Genomic DNA, 18726 nt, shown 5'->3' on the forward strand with positions numbered 1-18726 from the left:
GCGTATGTGTCCACAGATATGTGAACGTACTGAGTAATTGGTCTTGCTTCAGATTCCACCGACCTCCCTCTTAAACATGCATACAGTACTTATAAATAAAATAGAAACTAACGTCTTTTCCCATTAGTCCTTGATGTATTATTCAGCAGTCCATCATAGGGCCTAAGTCACTTTCCCACTTCCCCCTTGCCTGCAAGCCACTGTATAAATCATTCATAGGGGATGTATGATCCCTCTGTTTCTCCACAAGGTCGGCATACGTACAGAAGAGAAAGGTGGGAACTGCTTAGCGGAAGCTGCTGATCTTATACACAGGCTGCGGATTATAAATACCTTTTGGAGTAAAGTTATTACAATTGTAAAATCATAATCACCAGGTTTGGTCGGAGACACCAAGGCTTCATATAAGAGAATATAGAAGAACTGACACTGGACACACGTGGGAAATCTACGGTAGGACGTTTATTGTTACTTACACATAAATTGATAACATTTAGATGGATTCAGAAAACTCTCCGACAAAACGTGATTAACAAAGTCATTACTACAGGACGGTATGAGAAGGGGATTTATTCTAAAGAAACGCTAGAGCCTAAAATGAAAGAATCTGGGCCCCGGGGCTGGAGACTTCGGGCTTCCAGCGTGTCAGTACGAGACGGGGTCTTTGTCCCTGGAGTTTCTCTACTCGGTATAATGACACTAACTGATCTTATTAATTTTATATGAATAAGATCAGTGAGTCTCATTATACTGAGTAGAGCAGGGGTGGGCAATTAATTTTCTCATGGGGCCGCATGAGAAATTGGGATGGTTTTAGAGGGCCGGACTAATATAATTAACTCAGTTTTACCCAAGACTGTATACAGTATATATACTATCCCTTCATAAACAAACAGTAAGTTACGGACTGTGTGACCCCTCGTGGCCCTGCACGCACACACGCAGACATGTCAATTTTTTTCTCCAGCAGCACGGGTGTCACAAGGATCGCACACTGATGTGATTTATGTGACATCAGTGTGACACGTACCGGAGAAAACACGGGTTTTTTTAATAAAAAGATTTTCTATATTTACCTCTCTCCAGCGCTGCTGTCTCTGGCTCTGCTGCCTTCCGCTCCTTATCGCCGGTAATTATACTCACTGAAAATTCAATGCAGTGAGCAGCTGGAAGCAGGGACAACGCTGGGGACCGCATCGCTGGGTGAGTATACAGGTGTGTGTGTGTGTTGAGAACCTGGAAGCCGGAACACCTCGGGGACTCGTCATAGATCCCAATGAACTCTGATGAACCCGTGAAGCTGTAGCGTGGGTGTCGCAGGGGGGTTATCAGAGTTCATTGGAAACTCCGATGACCTCCTTGAGCTCACTGTGCTTGCAGAATACTCACCTGTCCCTGCGGTGATGTCCTCAGCGGTGCTGTGCATGGCGCTGTCACCGTGATGCTCCAGCTTCCAGGTCCTGAGTGCAGTGAATAATCGATGAATGAGCGGGGGTCAGGAGCGGGAGGTAATATACATCACTACACTCCTATATACTACACCTGTAATATACATCACTACACTCCTATATACTGCACCTGTAATGTACATCACTACACTCCTATATACTGCACCTGTAATGTACATCACTACACTCCTATATACTGCACCTGTAATGTACATCACTACACCTATATACTGCACCTGTAATATACATCACTACACTCCTATATACTGCACCTGTAATGTACATCACTACACCTATATACTGCACCTGTAATATACATCACTACACTCCTATATACTGCACATGTAATGTACATCACTACACTCCTATATACTGCACATGTAATGTACATCATTACACACACCTATATACTGCACCTGTAATGTACATCACTACACTCCTATATACTGCACCTGTAATGTACATCACTACACTCCTATATACTGCACCTGTAATGTACATCACTACACTCCTATATACTGCACCTGTAATGTACATCACTACACCTATATACTGCACCTGTAATATATATCACTACACTCCTATATACTGCACCTGTAATGTACATCACTACACCTATATACTGCACCTGTAATATACATCACTACACTCCTATATACTGCACATGTAATGTACATCACTACACTCCTATATACTGCACATGTAATGTACATCATTACACACACCTATATACTGCACCTGTAATATACATCATTCCACTCCTATATACTGCACCTGTAATATACATCATTCCACTCCTATATACTGCACCTGTAATATACATCACTATACCCCTATATACTGCACCTGTAATATACACATCACTACACTCCTATATACTGCACCTGTAATATACATCACTACACTCCTATATACTGCACCTGTAATATACATCACTACATCCCCATATACATCACTAGACCCCTATATACTACACCTGTAAAACTACATTCCCATATACTACATCACTACACCCAAATATTACTCACCAGTAACCCCCCCCTCCCCCCATTGTCCTCAGGTTATTACTCACCTCTCCCTCCTCAGGTCCCTCCGTACGGGCCCCCGCCGAGATGCTTTTTCTCTTGTATGGGCCCCCGCCGCTGCTGTTCTTGTAGGGTCCCCGCCGCTGCTTCTCTCTGTACGGGCCCCGGCTTCTGCAGCTTCTTCTCCTGCCGGGCGGGAACTTTTTAAATGACACACACGCGCGCCGTACTGACGACATCAGGGCGCGCGTGTGTGTCACAGAGAAAGTCAAAAGTCAAAAAGGGCAGGGAACAGAGGACAGATTCCTGCGTACCGCTGCCTGCACTGTGCGGCGCTGCAGGATCTATCTTCTGTTCCCTGCCCGGCACGCAGCGTGTGATGAAGTCAATCTGACCACGGGCCTCCCGGAGCATGGGGCTCCGGACAACAGGTCAGATTGCCCTCATCACTGACCGGCCAGCAAGGACGCCCTGAGCCAGGCGGGCCGGTCACAGAGAGTAGGCGGGCCAGATGTGGCCCGCGGGCCGCCCCTTGCCCAGTCTGGAGTAGAGAAACACCAGGGACAAAGACCCCGTCTCGTACTGACACACTGGAAGCCCAAAGTCTCCAGCCCCGGGGCCCAGATTCTTTCATCGTCTGAGTAAAAACAAAACTGCCGAAATATGAGGAGCTTGTCTGAACTATAAGTCATTGTATAAAGAGCTATGCAGACAGAACTATTCTTCTGTATAAAGAGTGTGATGTTGCTGTAGCCCTTATCTGTCTCTATATGACGTCTCGGTATAGATAACCTTACCCCAGCATTCTTAATTGGGAAAATGTGGAAGGGGGGGATAGTTTCTCCCCATGCAAATTTTTCTTTGTGATCACCAATTTATAGTTTAAGTAAAACATTTCTTACTTTCTAGGAATGATAATGACTTCCACCCTCGTGAGTTTTGTTATATTTAAAAGATGCCATTTGTGTGTAAAATATTTCTCTCATTTCGAATGTGGCAAGGGTTTCTCACCTGTATGAATTCTTTGGTGTTTAGAAAGACTTGATTTATCTCCAAAACATTTCCCACATTCTGAGCATGAAAAAGGCTTCTCCCCTGTGTGAGTTCTGTGATGTCTAACAAGATGTGATTTTTTGTTAAAACATTTCTCACATTCTGAACATGAATATGGCTTCTCACCTGTGTGAATCCTGTGGTGTATAACAAGATACGATTTTTGGTTAAAACATATTCCACATTCTGAGCATGAAAAAGGCTTCTCACCTGTGTGAATTCTCTGGTGTGTAACAAGATGAGATTCTTGATTAAAACATTTCCCACATTCTGAACATGAATATGGCTTTTCCCCTGTGTGAGTTCTCAAATGTGTAACAAAATGTCTTTTATGTGCAAAGTATATTCCACATTCTGAACATGAAAAACGCTTCTCCCCCGTGTGAGTTCTTTGGTGTGTAACAAAATGTGTTTTATCTGCAAAACATTTCCCACATTCTGAACATGAATATGGCTTCTCCCCCGTGTGAGTTCTCTGATGTAAAACAAGATGTGATTTTTTGCTACAACATTTCCCACATTCTGAACATGAGAAAGGCTTCTCCCCTGTGTGAGTTCTCTGGTGTCTAACAAGATCTGATTTTTGGGTAAAACATTTCCCACATTCTGAACATGAATATGTCTTCTCCCCCGTGTGAGTTCTCTGATGTGCAACAAACTGTGATTGATGTGCAAAACACTTCCCACATTCTGTACATGAAAATGGCTTTTCCCCTGTGTGAGTTCTCTGGTGTCCAACAAGATTTGATTTTTGGGTAAAACATTTCCCACATTCTGAACATGAATATGGCTTTTCCCCCGTGTGAGTTCTCTGATGTGCAACAAAGTGTGATTTATATGCAAAACATATCCCACATTCTGTACATGAAAATGGCTTCTCCCCCGTGTGAGTTCTGTGGTAACTAACAGATTCTGAAGAAAGTCTTTTTTCCCCTGTGTGAATTTTTTGATATTCTGAAGTTGATAATGCTTTCTTTTCTGTATGAGCACCCCAATTTTTTATGCCTCTTTTGTGACTGTTACTTTCGGTAATAGTATGTGATAAATGAAAAGGCAGGACTTGTTGAAAAGAAGCAGATGATAGATCTTTGCTGTGAAGGGATGATGGTATATCTGGAATAGTGGCATTCACTTCAATTATATCAATGTCATCTGGTTTCAAAATTAAAAATATCAGTTGTCCATCTGATCTCCTGGTACAGTGATCTGCCAAGAATAAAAATTATTTTAAATAATATATACAAATGTAAGGATTTAATTTATAAAATAGCTTGTAACACCATCACCACCATCCCCTTACTGTACTGCCCCCTTTCGCAGGTAGGGGCACCAGCACACTCAGCATCCCGGCCGCCCTTCAATGGCTTCTATGTCCTCGGTCCCTACCGCCATCTCCCAGGGCCTGCGCACACCATGCATTCTCCTGGGAGTGCGCAAGCATGCATTCTTAAAGGGCCAGCATACCCTAACCAGGAAGAGCATCTCAGCATATGACAGAGTTGCTAGGTATCAAAGGCATCCTCCCCCTATGGAAGGTGCCTGCACAATGTGTATTGTATAGTATAGTATATTTTACACACACATATATATATATATATATATATATATATATATATATATATATATATATATATATATATATATATATATATATATATATATATATATATATATATATATATATATATATATATATATATATATATATATGACAAAGTCTATCCTTTGAGACACGTGGCTAGTTGTCAGATCCCTTTCTATTTGCTGAGGCTCATACTGTGTATGCTAACACGTTTCTGTATCGTAGTATCCACTGTGTCAGCTGTACCTGCTGCATCTACCTATACCAGCTGGGCCTCCCGCACCTGCTGTATCTACCAATAGACCATGATGTTCAACCCTCTTTGTTCATTTTGCCTCCTGTGTATTGGAATAATAAGCCATCAAATAGTGTTTTGTAGGCCAAAATTATACCAAACTGCTACTTTGTCATTGGAGAAATGGAGGGTTTCCACAATGGTTGTATCTGAAAGACTCTCGATTATAAAGAGATATGGCTTCATAATCCAATCCAGCAAATCCCAAAGCTTCTCAGTTTTGCATTGTGCCAAACCACTGCTAGTATACACATGTTAAGCATTGCCACAGGGAAGAACATACATACAAATTTACAGTTGTGTGTCTCATGGAGTACAAGTTAGGCACTATGTATTGGACAGTAAACAGCAGATTATCAATTTTCACTTTACAACATCCACTCCATGCTAATTTCCAGAGACTGCCTGTGGGGTCAAAATAGTAATTTACACTGAAGCAGAGTACGGTAAATGCTATTTATTGACTATATATTGTGGTATCACTATTTGTTTTAAAAGCATCCAAATGCAATGTTTGATCACTTCTAATTCTTTTACAATTTTTGGTGAATTTCAGGTTTGTTTTTTTTTTTAGTTTTTTGTTTTAATAAACGCAAAACAAAATCAACCTAACATTACAGCTCAGATAAAGTAGAATGTCACAGAAAAAAAATGTCAGACACTGGGATCAGATGAAGCATTACAAAGGTGTTATCATGTAAAGCAGGGGTGGGGAACCTCCGGCCCGCGGGCCGTATACGGCCCGTGACGACTTTTTATGCGGCCCCCGGGCACATTCCCGGGGACCATTGTGCTTTGGTGGCAGCCGCGCTTTTCCCGGCTGCCGGCCCTTTAAATCCCACAGCCTGATGCCCTGTGGGTAGATGCTAGAATGTACGGGCTCTCTCCAGATCCTGACTTCCAGGACCTGACTGCAGCCCATACATTCTAGGCTTATCCCCGGCCTGTGTGCTCTGGTGGGCGGGTAAGCAGCAAGCTGCGATAAAGTCACACAGAAGAGCTGCAGCAGGTTTACCAGCCTCCCGAAACTGTGCTGTGTGTGTGTGTGACTCTCCCTCCCCCTCACTGCGAGTACTCAACCCATCGCTGCCCCCCCCCCTCCGCTCAGTGCTGTGTACACCCTCGTACTGTGTGTACCCCCAATGCTGTATGTACCCCCCAATGCTGTGTGTACCCCCTCGTGCTGTGTACCCCCTCGTGCTGTATGTACCCCCCAATGCTGTGTGTACCCCCTTGTGCTGTATGTACCCCCTAGTGCAGTGTGTACCCCCTAGTACAGTGTGTACCCCCTAGTACAGTGAGTACCCCCTAATGCTGTGTGTACCCCCTAATGCTGTGTGTACCCCTTAATGCTGTGTGTACCCCCTCATGCTGTGTACCCCCTCATGCTGTGTACCCCCTCATGCTGTGTACCCCCTCGTGCTGTGTACCCCCTCGTGCTGTGTGTACCCCCTCGTGCTGTGTGTACCCCCTCGTGCTGTGTGTACCCCCTCATGCTGTGTACCTCCTAGTACAGTGTGTACCCCCCAGTGCTGTGTACCCCAAGGTGCTGTGTGTACCCCCTAGTGCTGTGTGTACCCCCTAGTGCTGTGTACACCCCAGTGCTGTGTGTACCCCCTCGTGCTATGTGCCCCCTAGTGCAGTGTGTACCACCTAGTGCAGCGAGTACCCCCTAGTACAGTGAGTACCCCCTAATGCTGTGTGTACCCCTTAATGCTGTGTGTACCCCCTAATGCTGTGTACCCCTTAATGCTGTGTGTACCCCCTCGTGCTGTGTACCCCCTCGTGCTGTGTACCCCCTCGTGCTGTGTGTACCCCCTCGTGCTGTGTACCTCCTAGTACAGTGTGTACCCCCCAGTGCTGTGTACCCCCAGGTGCTGTGTGTACCCCCTAGTGCTGTGTGTACCCCCTAATGCTGTGTACACCCCAGTGCTGTGTACCCCCTCAGCGCGGTGTAACCCCTCACTGCTGTCCGTGCCCCCCCTAGTGCTGTCTGTACCCCCTGGGTGATGTCTATGCCCCCCCACCAGTGCTGTCCGCACCACCTAATGCTGTCCATGCTGCCACCAGTGCTGTCCATGCCACGGTGAGTGCTGCCTGTGTCCCCCTTATGCTGTCCATGCTCCCCAGTGCTGTGTGCCACCCCTCAGTGCTCTTAACTCGCTACTGCTGTCTGTACCCTCCCACTGCTTTCTATGCTCCCCAGTCCGTGCTCTCCTATTGATGTCTATGTTCCCCCAGACCTGTCTGTCTCCCTAATGCTGCCACCCAGTGCAGTCCGTGCTGCCACCCAGTGCAGTGCGTGCTGCCACCCAGTGCAGTGCGTGCTGCCACCCAGTGCAGTGCGTGCTGCCACCCAGTGCAGTGCGTGCTGCCACCCAGTGCTGTGCGTGCTGCCACCCAGTGCTGTGCGTGTCCCCAGTCATGTCTGTGCCACCGCCAGGGCTGTCCATGCCCCCTACTGATGTATATGCCCCAGCCCCTCCTGTGATGTATATGCCCCAGCTCCTCCTGTGATGTATATGCCCCAGCCCCTCCTGTGATGTATATGCCCCAGCCCCTCCTGTGATGTATATGCCCCAGCCCCTCCTGTGATGTGTACTCCCAGTGTCTCCTGTAATTTATGCGCCCTGGCCCCTCCTGTGATGTGTATGCCCCCAGCATCTCCAGACAGAGACAAACCTGGAAAAGCAGCTGTGAGAAACAAGATGATCAATATCACCGAACATTACAATCGCACCAAAGAGAAGCAGCTCCGGCCACCACAATAGGGGTGAGTTAATCGTTTGACCAAATATAGCAGGGTTATTTTTCAGGTTGATAATGTTGTGCGGCCCCCAAAGGTTAGTAGGAAATTCCAAATGGCCCCCGGCAGTAAAAAGGTTCCCCACCCCTGATGTAAAGTGACAGATGTCAGATTGGAGAAATGGGGCCTGGATAGGAGCAGAAAACTGGCTGCAGTGGAAAGCCATGAAATAAGAGCGGCTTTGGTACTAACTACTATAGAGAAAACTGTAACTATAGACAATAACACATCTACTAAAATGATCGCCCTCCGCCCGACAGCCTTCACTGTCAGTGATTTAGTAACTAGAGGTGACACATCTGGAGTAATTATAGTATGTGGCTCGGGGGCTCTCGGCAATCCAAACTATTGTAGGGGCCAATATTTTCTGTCAGAGGAGATTCTAGAAGAAATATTAGACATTTACTTTCTGCCTCTCGGACTCCACAATGGACGACTCCAGTACAAGTTCTTATATAATGGACATTTGTACAATTCAGAGAAAATATCTTTCAGGCTCTTGAAGGTAAAAATATCAGAACTTTATGTGTTAACTACTTTCCTTTTTCTTTCTAGTTACATTATGGAAATCTTGTGGGTGGGCTGCCCGGCCTCCATGCACCCACTGTGGGGTAATTCTAACCTCCCTCATATGTTACAGTTACCCGGTGCTGAACTTTGGATATAAACGCCCCTATCAGCACATTCAGCAGAAGGGAGAGAAGGAAGATCCATCAATAAGATGCCGAGATTCTAGGAAGATGGATTCATTGCTCTCAGTGGGAGAAACAATAAGAATCTTGTAGTTATACTTATTAATGGTGAATAAAAATAAAATAAATGATGTTACAAAGCAAGCTTTCTGGGGCGGGACCGGAAGTTCATGAAGTGAGACGCCTGGCTAAGCTCTCCCCGTGGTCACAGCTACATTTGCGGTCATAAATACTTACAATCTCACTGCTGACATTCCAGAGATGGTAAGGAAGCCCCAGCAGAAGCCGCTGAACAGATCGGTGCCCTCCTCACAGCCTGCTTCAACACCAGGCCCCCTGGACGCATTCCTATATCCTGGTGCTGGGAAAGCACACACAGGTAACATGGCGGCGGCCGCTCGGCCGGAAACTCTGGAGAGTGTCGCCAGCCCCCCACAGCAGGAGGGGAACCTGGGACATAACTGCTGTATAACAACCCTGAACGAGCAGAAGACTCAGGGCAGACAGGGGGAGGGGGGCACAGGAAAACGCAGCTTCCAGCAACACACAGCAGAGCAGAGGGAGGGGAAAGGACACATGGAGGGAGAAGGCCTACAAGTCCCAGCAGGGAGCCAGGCATTACAACAGCTAAGGCAGGAAGCTGACTCCATGACAATCCAAAATACAAAAAACAAGGAACAACACAGTGACTCCTCACAGGCACAGAGATCTGCAGAAGATTTCAGCCTATCTGCTACCCCCTCCATGTCCAGATTTGCACAACTAGTCACTCTTTTCTCCAACACCCCAGATACCCCTCTTTTGCCAGATGATGACTCTCAAGGTATATCTATGAGGGACTGGAGGTTGTACATGGCACAATTAACTACAAAAGAGGATTTGCAATCCATGATACAGGAAATCAAGGAGGTGTGCAGAACAGAAATTTCGGCTGTCAGACAGGATATTCAACATGTGGTCCAAAGAGTGGAAACTCTAGAGAGTGAACATGATGACACAAGAAATTATGTAGCTAGCCTGCAATCTACAGTAGCAGCACAACATGACACCCTCTGTGAATATCAACGTCACCTGGAAGATCTGGACAATAGGGGGCGACGTCATAACATTAGAGTCCGGGGTCTCTCTGAGCATAGTGGAGAGGAAAATTTATTTATGGTCCTACAAACCATATTCAACAAAATTCTGAAAGCTCCGCCATCTCACAAAATAAGCTTAGACAGAGCACACAGAGCCCTCCGGCCAAAAAATGCATCTCAAACACCTAGAGACATCATCTGTTGTGTCACTGATTATAAGCTCAAGGAAGAGATCATGCTACAAGCACGGAGACTGCGTACCATAGAGCATGAAGGACATCATCTCCAACTTTTACCAGACCTCTCCTGGATTACCCTGCAAAAGAGGAGGATGCTCAAGCCTCTCCTAGACGTCCTAGGGGAAAACCAGATTCTCTACAGGTGGGGCTTCCCCTTTAGTCTCTCAGTCAGAAAAAATGGTCGCACAGCCACGATCCAAGAGTCATCTGACCTTCCTCGTTTCTGCGAAATTCTGGAGATCCCTGTACCGAAATTGTCCAATTGGGAGCTGACTCCCCCAAAGCCATCCCCTCCGGCAGTTTGGCACCAAGTCACTTCTAAAAGACAGCGCTCACCTACATCTCCGAATTCTAGCAGAGCAAAGGACGGAGGACCGGCCTACAGGAGATAAGAAATAGGGCACAGCCACATTGAAAATATGGAGTAATCCTATTTGGCCGCATTGAACACTACCTGCAAAAGACGACCACGGGAAGCAGACGTGCATAAAGCCAGTTGTATTTCCTTTTTTTTTTTATATCTCTTTACAGAGGTGTTGGATTTAAAGTGGAAGCTCTGTTTTACTTCTGAGTTCGCAGACCCCTAAGATTGAATCCAACTCCTAGAGCAAATACGGCTCTAGTGGAGGCTAATTCTATTGTTATCTATACGCTAGTTGCAGACACTCGACCACGGTCCTTCATAGGTTTTTGAAGACCGGGAAAACCGATTCCAAAATGTTATTGTTGACATACCAGTGCATGATGATCCTGTTATTTGTCGTTCCCCACCTTTCTTAATGTGTTTTCCTAACATGTATTATCTTTGTTTGATTTACAAGATGCATTCCGATATCTATAGCGCCAAGGAGCAGTCTGGCTGAAAACTACTATGCGGGGGTAGGAATAATCCATCTGCTGAAGCGGGGTCAGATTAAAGATCATTCTCAACTAACCATTTACACACACAACCATGATTCGTATAATAACCATAAATGTCAAGGGGCTTAACTCCAATGTTAAGCGGCGATTGGCCCTACAGGAGTTAAAGACCTCAAAGGCAGATGTGGCGTTTATACAAGAAACCCATCACGATGATACAGGTTCATTCCACTTTGCAAGGGGGAAATTCCCTACAGCAGACACAGCTCCTTGCGATAAAAAGAGAGCAGGAGTAGCCATTCTCATAGCCAATGGGTGCCCAATTCAAATCACTAAGACTATTAAAAGATCCCAAAGGTCGCTACATTATTTTGGCCGGACAGCTGAAAGGAGCCCCAATTGTTCTATGCAATGTATACGCACCAAACACGGGCCAAATACCCTTCCTTGAACAGGTCCTAAATAAGATTACATAAGAGCTCCCTTCAACACTGTTTATTGGAGGTGATTTTAATATGCCGTTCTCAGAAATCAGGGATAGAAACTCGATGAGTGGTCAGCAGCCAGGAATTCACCTAATCAGAAAGTCAAAAGCTTTTCGTGCCCTGATTCATAAATATGCACGTTTTGACTTGTGGCGAGTGACCAATCCCACCTCCCGACAATACACATTTTATTCACATCCCCACTCCACACATACACGCATTGACACCTTTCTGGGCAATCTTCCAGCATTGCGTCTCACTGGAAACTCTGAGATTGGCCAGATTACTTGGTCTGACCACGCTCCCGTCTTACTTGACGTCTGTGACTCTGCCTTGACCAGAAGGGTATGCCATTGGAGACTCAACGATCATCTCCTAAAGGTCCCCATACACCAATCTAAGTTACGAGGTCATTTGGAGGACTATTTTCAACTGAATGGAGGATCTGTCTCCTCCCAGTCTATTCTATGGAGGCACATAAATCTGTTATGAGGGGTAGTTGCATCTCATTGGCATCCCATCTGAAAAGAGACGCAGGCGAACAACATAGGGAGCTCACCAGCCAGCTTGCAAAATTAAAGCGGGACATGCTTGCTAGACCCTCCGTTTCCAAACTAAAATCTATTGTGTCCGTACAGGGGTAAGCTGAAAGATTTGGCGATTAGGAAGGTGGAAAAAATGTTGATATTTACTAAACAGCGGTATTACGAGAAAGGCAATAAAGCCCACTCCCTTCTTGCAGCACAACTCAGGGATCGAAAAGCACAATCCACGCCCTTGACTATTAGGGATACACGAGGACACCTGATGTATGACCCCCAGGGACACGCAAACGCCTTCAGGGGTTACTATGCTAAATTATACTCACTTCCCTCAGCCCTTCCATCAGATGTAGAAACAAGAAATCATCTACTCAATGAATACCTGGCCGCTCGGTCACTTCCATCACTAGATGCGGATGCCCTTAATACACTCAATAGCCCAATCTCCGTTGAGGAATTGACTTCCACAATTAAAAGAACTCCCAAATGGAAGGGCTCCGGGACCGGACGATTTCTCGTACTTGTACTATAACGTATTCCATGACACACTCATTCCTCACATACAGACTTTATTCAATTCAATCCTTAATGGTAACCCAATCCCTACCTCGATGCTGAAATCCCACATAACAGTGATTCCGAAGCCAGGAAAAGATCCCTCAGACTGTGCAAGCTACCGCCCAGTATCGTTGCTGAACGCAGACTTAAAAATATTCGCAAAAATTCTGGCCACTAGATTGTCAGTGTTCCTCCCACGGCTAATTCATAGGGATCAAGTGGGGTTTGTTTTGAATAGACAAGCAGGAGACAACACCAGACGAATGATAAGTCTTATAGATGTATTAAACCACCAGAGGGGGGAGGGCCTGCTCCTCAGTCTCGATGCGGAAAAGGCCTTCGATAGGAAAGGCCAGCCTAGCCTATTTGCCACACTTAAAAGATTCGGCATCGAGGGACCTTTTCTGCAGGCTATCCGGGGCTTATACACGAACTCTGAAGCCTCGGTGAAGCTTCCCCATGCATCATCATCTACTTTCCCCATCTATAACGGCTCCATACAGGGGTGCCCCCTGTCCCCCTTATTATTCGTATCATGTATAGAACCCCTAGCTGCACAGATTAGGGAGCCCAGATATTCAAGGAATCCAGGTAGGTGGGCGTGAGTACAAATTGTCGCTCTTTGCAGACGACATCCTTTTAACAATACGAAATCCCCTGATTTCCCTGCCCAATCTGCACTGAATTCTAACTGAATACGGTAATTTGTCAGGATATAAAATTAATGATACAAAAACAGAGGCTCTGCCACTAAACCTAAAGCCATCGACCATCGCAACACTACAATCGGCATTTACATACACCTGGAAAAAAGACCATTTAAAATACCTAGGGTTATACCTAACATACACATACAAAACGCTCTACTCACAAAACTTGCCTTCTTTTTTTGAAGATCTCAAAAAAAACACTAGCCACGTGGGACAAGCTCCACTTATCGTTTTTTGGGAGAATGGCCTCCATTAAAATGACGATCCTTCCAAGACTCTTATATTTAATAGAGACACTTCCCATACCGATCCCAAGATTGGCGAGCCGACGAGTCCAGAAATGGTTAAATAATTATGTCTGGGCTTATAAACGCCACCGAATCGCTCAGACGGTTCTGTTGACTCCTAGGAAGATGGGTGGCCTAGCCTTTCCTGATATATGGAAATATTACATTGCCACACACCTGAGACGTATCCCTGCCTGGACCAATTTGACCTCGGTGGATAGATGGAGAGAGGTAGAATAGGACTGGCTGACCCCAATCCATCTGGGTGCCTTACTGCATGGAAACTCTTCAGACGCCTCAGATGCAAGTCTTTTGGGGCCCATGGCTTTCACAAGACAAGTTTGGCGAATGGCTAGAAAAGTCTTCACACTAGCTCCAATCGAATCTCCACTGACGCCATTTTTATACACTCCAACTTTGCAGAACAGTACAGACAATCGGGTGACGACTCCATGGGTTCAGGCACGGCTTTTTCATTTTGCGGACATAATCGATCCCTGCACTAACACAATCTTACCCTTTGCAACTTTACGAGAAAGATTTAAATTCCCTAAAGAAGCTTTCTACACCTATGCTCAGATACGGCATCTGGCCATATCAATGATAAAATCTACTACATTTCCCAAGCTCACTCCATTTGAGGGCCTCTGCAGGCAGGGCTCATCGACTATGGGGCTAATTTCACGTCAATATGATATGCTTACATCACACGTAGAAATACAGTACTCATACATGACGAAATGGGAGACGTATTTAGGAAAAGTGATACCGAGACAAATGTGGCAGTCCATCTGGGAGCGATCAGCAAAGACCTCCATATGCACTGCACAAAAAGAGAACCAATACAAAATACTAATGCATTGGTATCATACCCCAGAGGTCCCGAATAGGCTCTTCCCCAACACACCGGACCAATGCTGGCGGTGTGCGAAGGTTAGGGGGTCCCTCACCCACATTTTTTGGGACTGCGAAGTCCTTGCTCTGTTTTGGAGAGAGGTGGGGAGGTTGATCCGTGGAGTTCTGGGATATGAGGTCGCTCTGGACCCGTTCAATTATCTACTTAATGCTCCACCTGTGGGGGTTTCGAGGGACTCGGCCAGACTGCTCCTTCACATTTGGACCTTGGCGAAATGTCTAATATCGTCGTTTTGGAAAAAGACCCTTCCTCCTACTCTCCAGGATCTGGAGTTGAGAATTCAACACAAAGCGGATGGAGTACCTCACCGCATGCATCAACAACCAACTGGAAAAATATCAAAGGATATGGTCGCCTTGGGATCTCTTTGTGAACAATCGTACTTAACCGCCAGAGAAAAAACATAAGTGTACATGCCTCAATATGCCGATCAGACGTATTATATCCAAATGTGTCAAATGCCCCCCCCCCATGCTCTTCCCTACCCTATCTTTCCCTGAGTCTCACCTGTCTAAAAGTCTAGTCAATTCTTGTTGAAAACTTTTGAAATGTAATTTTGCACTTTTATGTTCTAAAATGGAAAATCTTTGCAAATAAACAAACAGTTATAATAAAAAAAAAAACAAAGCAAGCTTTCCAGACTACTTAGGTCTCTTCATCAACTATAAGATTATTATTTTCTTTCTCCCAATAAGAGCAATCAATGTTTATTCACCTGGTGAACACGGCACCAAACTAAGAATCTAGGACGTCACCAGCATCATTACCCTCCGCTTTCTTTTAGGGGTCCACCATAAAGATTAGATTCTTCTTCCCATAATTTTCTAACTTGTCTGCACATTCTATGTACGCTGTCATTTGGCTTTGCAGATTAGAGATCTGGGCACCTAAGGGTTAACATCTAATTTCAAGGGATAGGGTGGATCCTACCTGTAAAGGCCCAGTCACACTAAACAACTTACCAGCGATCCCAACAACGATACAACCTGATAGGGATCGCTGGTAAGTTGCTAGGAGGTCGCTGGTGAGATGTCACACTAACGACGCTCCAGCGATCCCACCAGCAACTTGACCTGGCAGGGATCGCTGGAGCGTCGCTACACGGGTTGCTGGTGAGCTGTTGCGCAGGCAGATCTCACCAGCAACCAGTGACCAGCCCCCAGCCAGCAGCGCCGCGTGGAAGCGATGCTGCGCTTGGTAACTAAGGTAAATATCGGGTAACCAACCCGATATTTACCCTGGTTACCAGCGCGCACCGCTTAGCGCTGGCTCCCTGCACACCTAGCCATAGTACACATCGGGTTAATTACCCGATGTATACTCCGGCTACGTGTGCAGGCAGCAGGGAGCCGGCTTCTGCGGACGCTGGTAACCACGGTAAACATCGGGTAACCAAGAAGCTCTTACCTTGGTTACCCGATATTTACCTTCGTTACCAGCGTCCGCCGCTCTCACACTGCCAGTGCCGGCTCCCTGTTCCCTGCACTCCTAGCCACAGTACACATCGGGTTAATTACACGATGTGTACTCCGGCTACGTGTGCAGATAGCAGGAGCCGGCACTGACAGCGTGAGAGCGGCGGACGCTGGTAACGAAGGTAAATATCGGGTAACCAAGGTAAGAGCTTCTTGGTTACCCGATGTTTACCGTGGTTACCAGCGTTCGCAGAAGCCGGCTCCTGTTGCCTGCACATTTAGTTGTTGCTCTGTCGCTGTCACACACAGCGATTTGTGCTTCACAGTGGGAGAGCAACAACTAAAAAATGGCCCAGGACATTCAGCAACAACCAGCGACCTAACAGCAGGGGCCAGGTTGTTGCTGGATGTCACACACAGCAACATCGCTAGCAACATCGCTCCTACTTCACAAAAGTTGTTCCTTAGCAGCGATGTTGCTAGCGATGTTGCTTAGTGTGACGTGGCCTTAAGATCTGGCTGATACAGATCTCACTCCAACAGAAGGGCGTCAAATGTCCAAACTAATTTGAATTGTCTCTCCAGTAAAGGAGACAAACTCTAGCACAGCGCCACCTATTGGAAGTAGCGATCCTAATAGTCACAAGTGGATTTTCAACAATCCTTTGCAATATGACTCAGGATATATAAGCCAGATCAGAATCCCAATTTGCAGACACGGTGTTTCGGGGTGCTTGCCCCTCGTCAGTGCAAAGTATGGGGGTGTCTGATCTAATTTGGACAGTTTTGGGTGGAGGAGCATGTGGTGGTCTAGCAGCAGAATGGTGACCATTTGATATGGCCAGATAACAATCCTGATAAAGCAGCCACAGCCGGTGACTGAGAAGAATTTTACTTCTCTGCATTTAGTGGTCACTACTCACCTGGGCGGTTATCTGTAGGAATCTCCTCTTTACACCACTCATCACCCCTCACATATGTCTCTGTAGTATTAATATGGGGCAGATCTTCACCCTGAAACAAATATTGTAAAAGTCACAGACAGATGGAGAAGTCCCATCTATGATCAGCTCTAATCCTGCCATCTCCACCGCTCTCATTACACAAGTATAACACATATAATACTGGAGGATAAAACAAGACTGAGCACAAGACCTTCACAGCCGTCTACACATCGTAGGGAGATTTCATGGCACCTTCTCTCCATCTACCTGATGATCCTGAGGAACATCAGGATCTTCTTGTTTACAGTCCTGTGGGAGAAGAGGACGGGGACATCTCTCTGGTGTTGTCCTCTTACTGGATAGACCTGGAGGAGACACATACAGGGACTGAATTCATTCCTTACATACAGATAATTATAGGCCGTGTGTATTTAGTCCTGTCTATTACCTGGTGATGTGAGGGGCTGGGGAACCTCCATTATAACGTCCTTGTACAGATCTTTGTGTCCTTCTAAATACTCCCACTCCTCCATGGAGAAATAGACGGTGACGTCCTGACACCTTATTGGAACCTGACACAAACAATGATACCGTCACCCCCGATCCCTTCATAGCATTACTGTATAATGTCCCAGCATTCCCAGCAGTGTCACCTCTCCAGTCAGCAGCTCAATCATCTTGTAGGTGAGTTCTAGGATCTTCTGGTCATTGATGTCCTCATGTATCGGGGGGTGAGGTGGAGGCCCCGTGATTGGGCTCAGGGGTCTTCCCCATCCCTCAGACAGCGGGGCCGGACAGCGCTCACTAGAGGTCTTCTTCACTACTGTGTAATCCTGGTTATGGAGAGACACAGTAAGAAATCTCACTCCAGACATTTCCAGAGTCCTCACCTCTCCAGTTCTGTCCGTTATTCCCATAGATAAGAATGATGTAATGTGACGTCATCAGAATCTCTCACCTCTCCAGTAAGCCGGAAGAGGATCTCTAGGGTGAGGTGTAATATCCTCTCCGCCATCTTGTCCCTGTCCATATCCATCCTTGAGGAGTCAATCAAGTGAATTTTCTTGTATAGAAGATCTCCACTGAGAGGATCCGATATTGTAGGGATCTGAATGGGGAGAACATCATAAGAATCATGTATAGTAATATAATTACTGGAGACTTTATATCCGATCACCGGCTGCAGAAATAACGCTAACATGTACGGCATGAAGGAGAAGACAATTCATGGTTTTGGGCTGCAGGAACTTAAATGAGGATCCTTGATCCAATAATATTAAGAAGTGGCTTTTACTCCACATGTATGGCACGTGACTGTTTTATAAGTATTCGTGTATTGGGATTTTTTTGGGGATTTTTTTGTCTGATTCTTAAACTGCAATTATTTAAAATATTCTGCAAAATTACTGTATAATGACATTGAAAAAGACGTGGGTGTGTGGGAAGTCGAGAAAACCAACCAGTGCCAGGAAGCTGCGGCCAAGGCAGATAAAATAATAGGATGCATTGAACGAGGCATAGATGCTCCAGACAAGAACAGTTTTGCCTCTATACAAGTCACTACTTAGAATATTCTGCACAATTTTGGGCTCCAGTGAATAAGAAGGACTGCAATAGGAGGACAGGTTAGCAGGCTTGGGGTTATTCATTTTGGAAATACAAAGGCTATGGGGTGATTTTATTACAATGTACAAGTATATCAGGGGCATTACTGAGATATTTCTAATAAGCTTTTTACAACTGAGCCCTCCAATGATGACAAGGAGGTTCAATCATAATCAAAGATGGG

At 45.8% G+C, this 18726-nt stretch overlaps 1 protein-coding gene across 1 annotated transcript in view; it reads right to left on the reverse strand.

The window, feature by feature from the left end:
- Positions 1–685: 685 nt before the first annotated feature.
- Positions 686–18726, reverse strand: part of LOC142312977 (uncharacterized) — a 42645-nt gene continuing 24604 nt past the window's right edge. Inside the window, exons 3-9 of the mRNA XM_075351965.1 lie at positions 18398–18545; positions 17896–18045; positions 17591–17770; positions 17386–17509; positions 17205–17302; positions 16917–17007; positions 686–4732 (exon numbers count right to left, since the gene is read on the reverse strand). Of these exons, the coding sequence (XP_075208080.1) occupies positions 3456–4732; positions 16917–17007; positions 17205–17302; positions 17386–17509; positions 17591–17770; positions 17896–18045; positions 18398–18545 (2068 nt within the window). The 3' untranslated portion in view covers positions 686–3455. The remainder of the gene's footprint in view (positions 4733–16916; positions 17008–17204; positions 17303–17385; positions 17510–17590; positions 17771–17895; positions 18046–18397; positions 18546–18726) is intronic.

This window comes from Anomaloglossus baeobatrachus, chromosome 5, assembly GCF_048569485.1.
Source record: "Anomaloglossus baeobatrachus isolate aAnoBae1 chromosome 5, aAnoBae1.hap1, whole genome shotgun sequence".
Lineage (NCBI taxonomy): Eukaryota > Metazoa > Chordata > Amphibia > Anura > Aromobatidae > Anomaloglossus > Anomaloglossus baeobatrachus.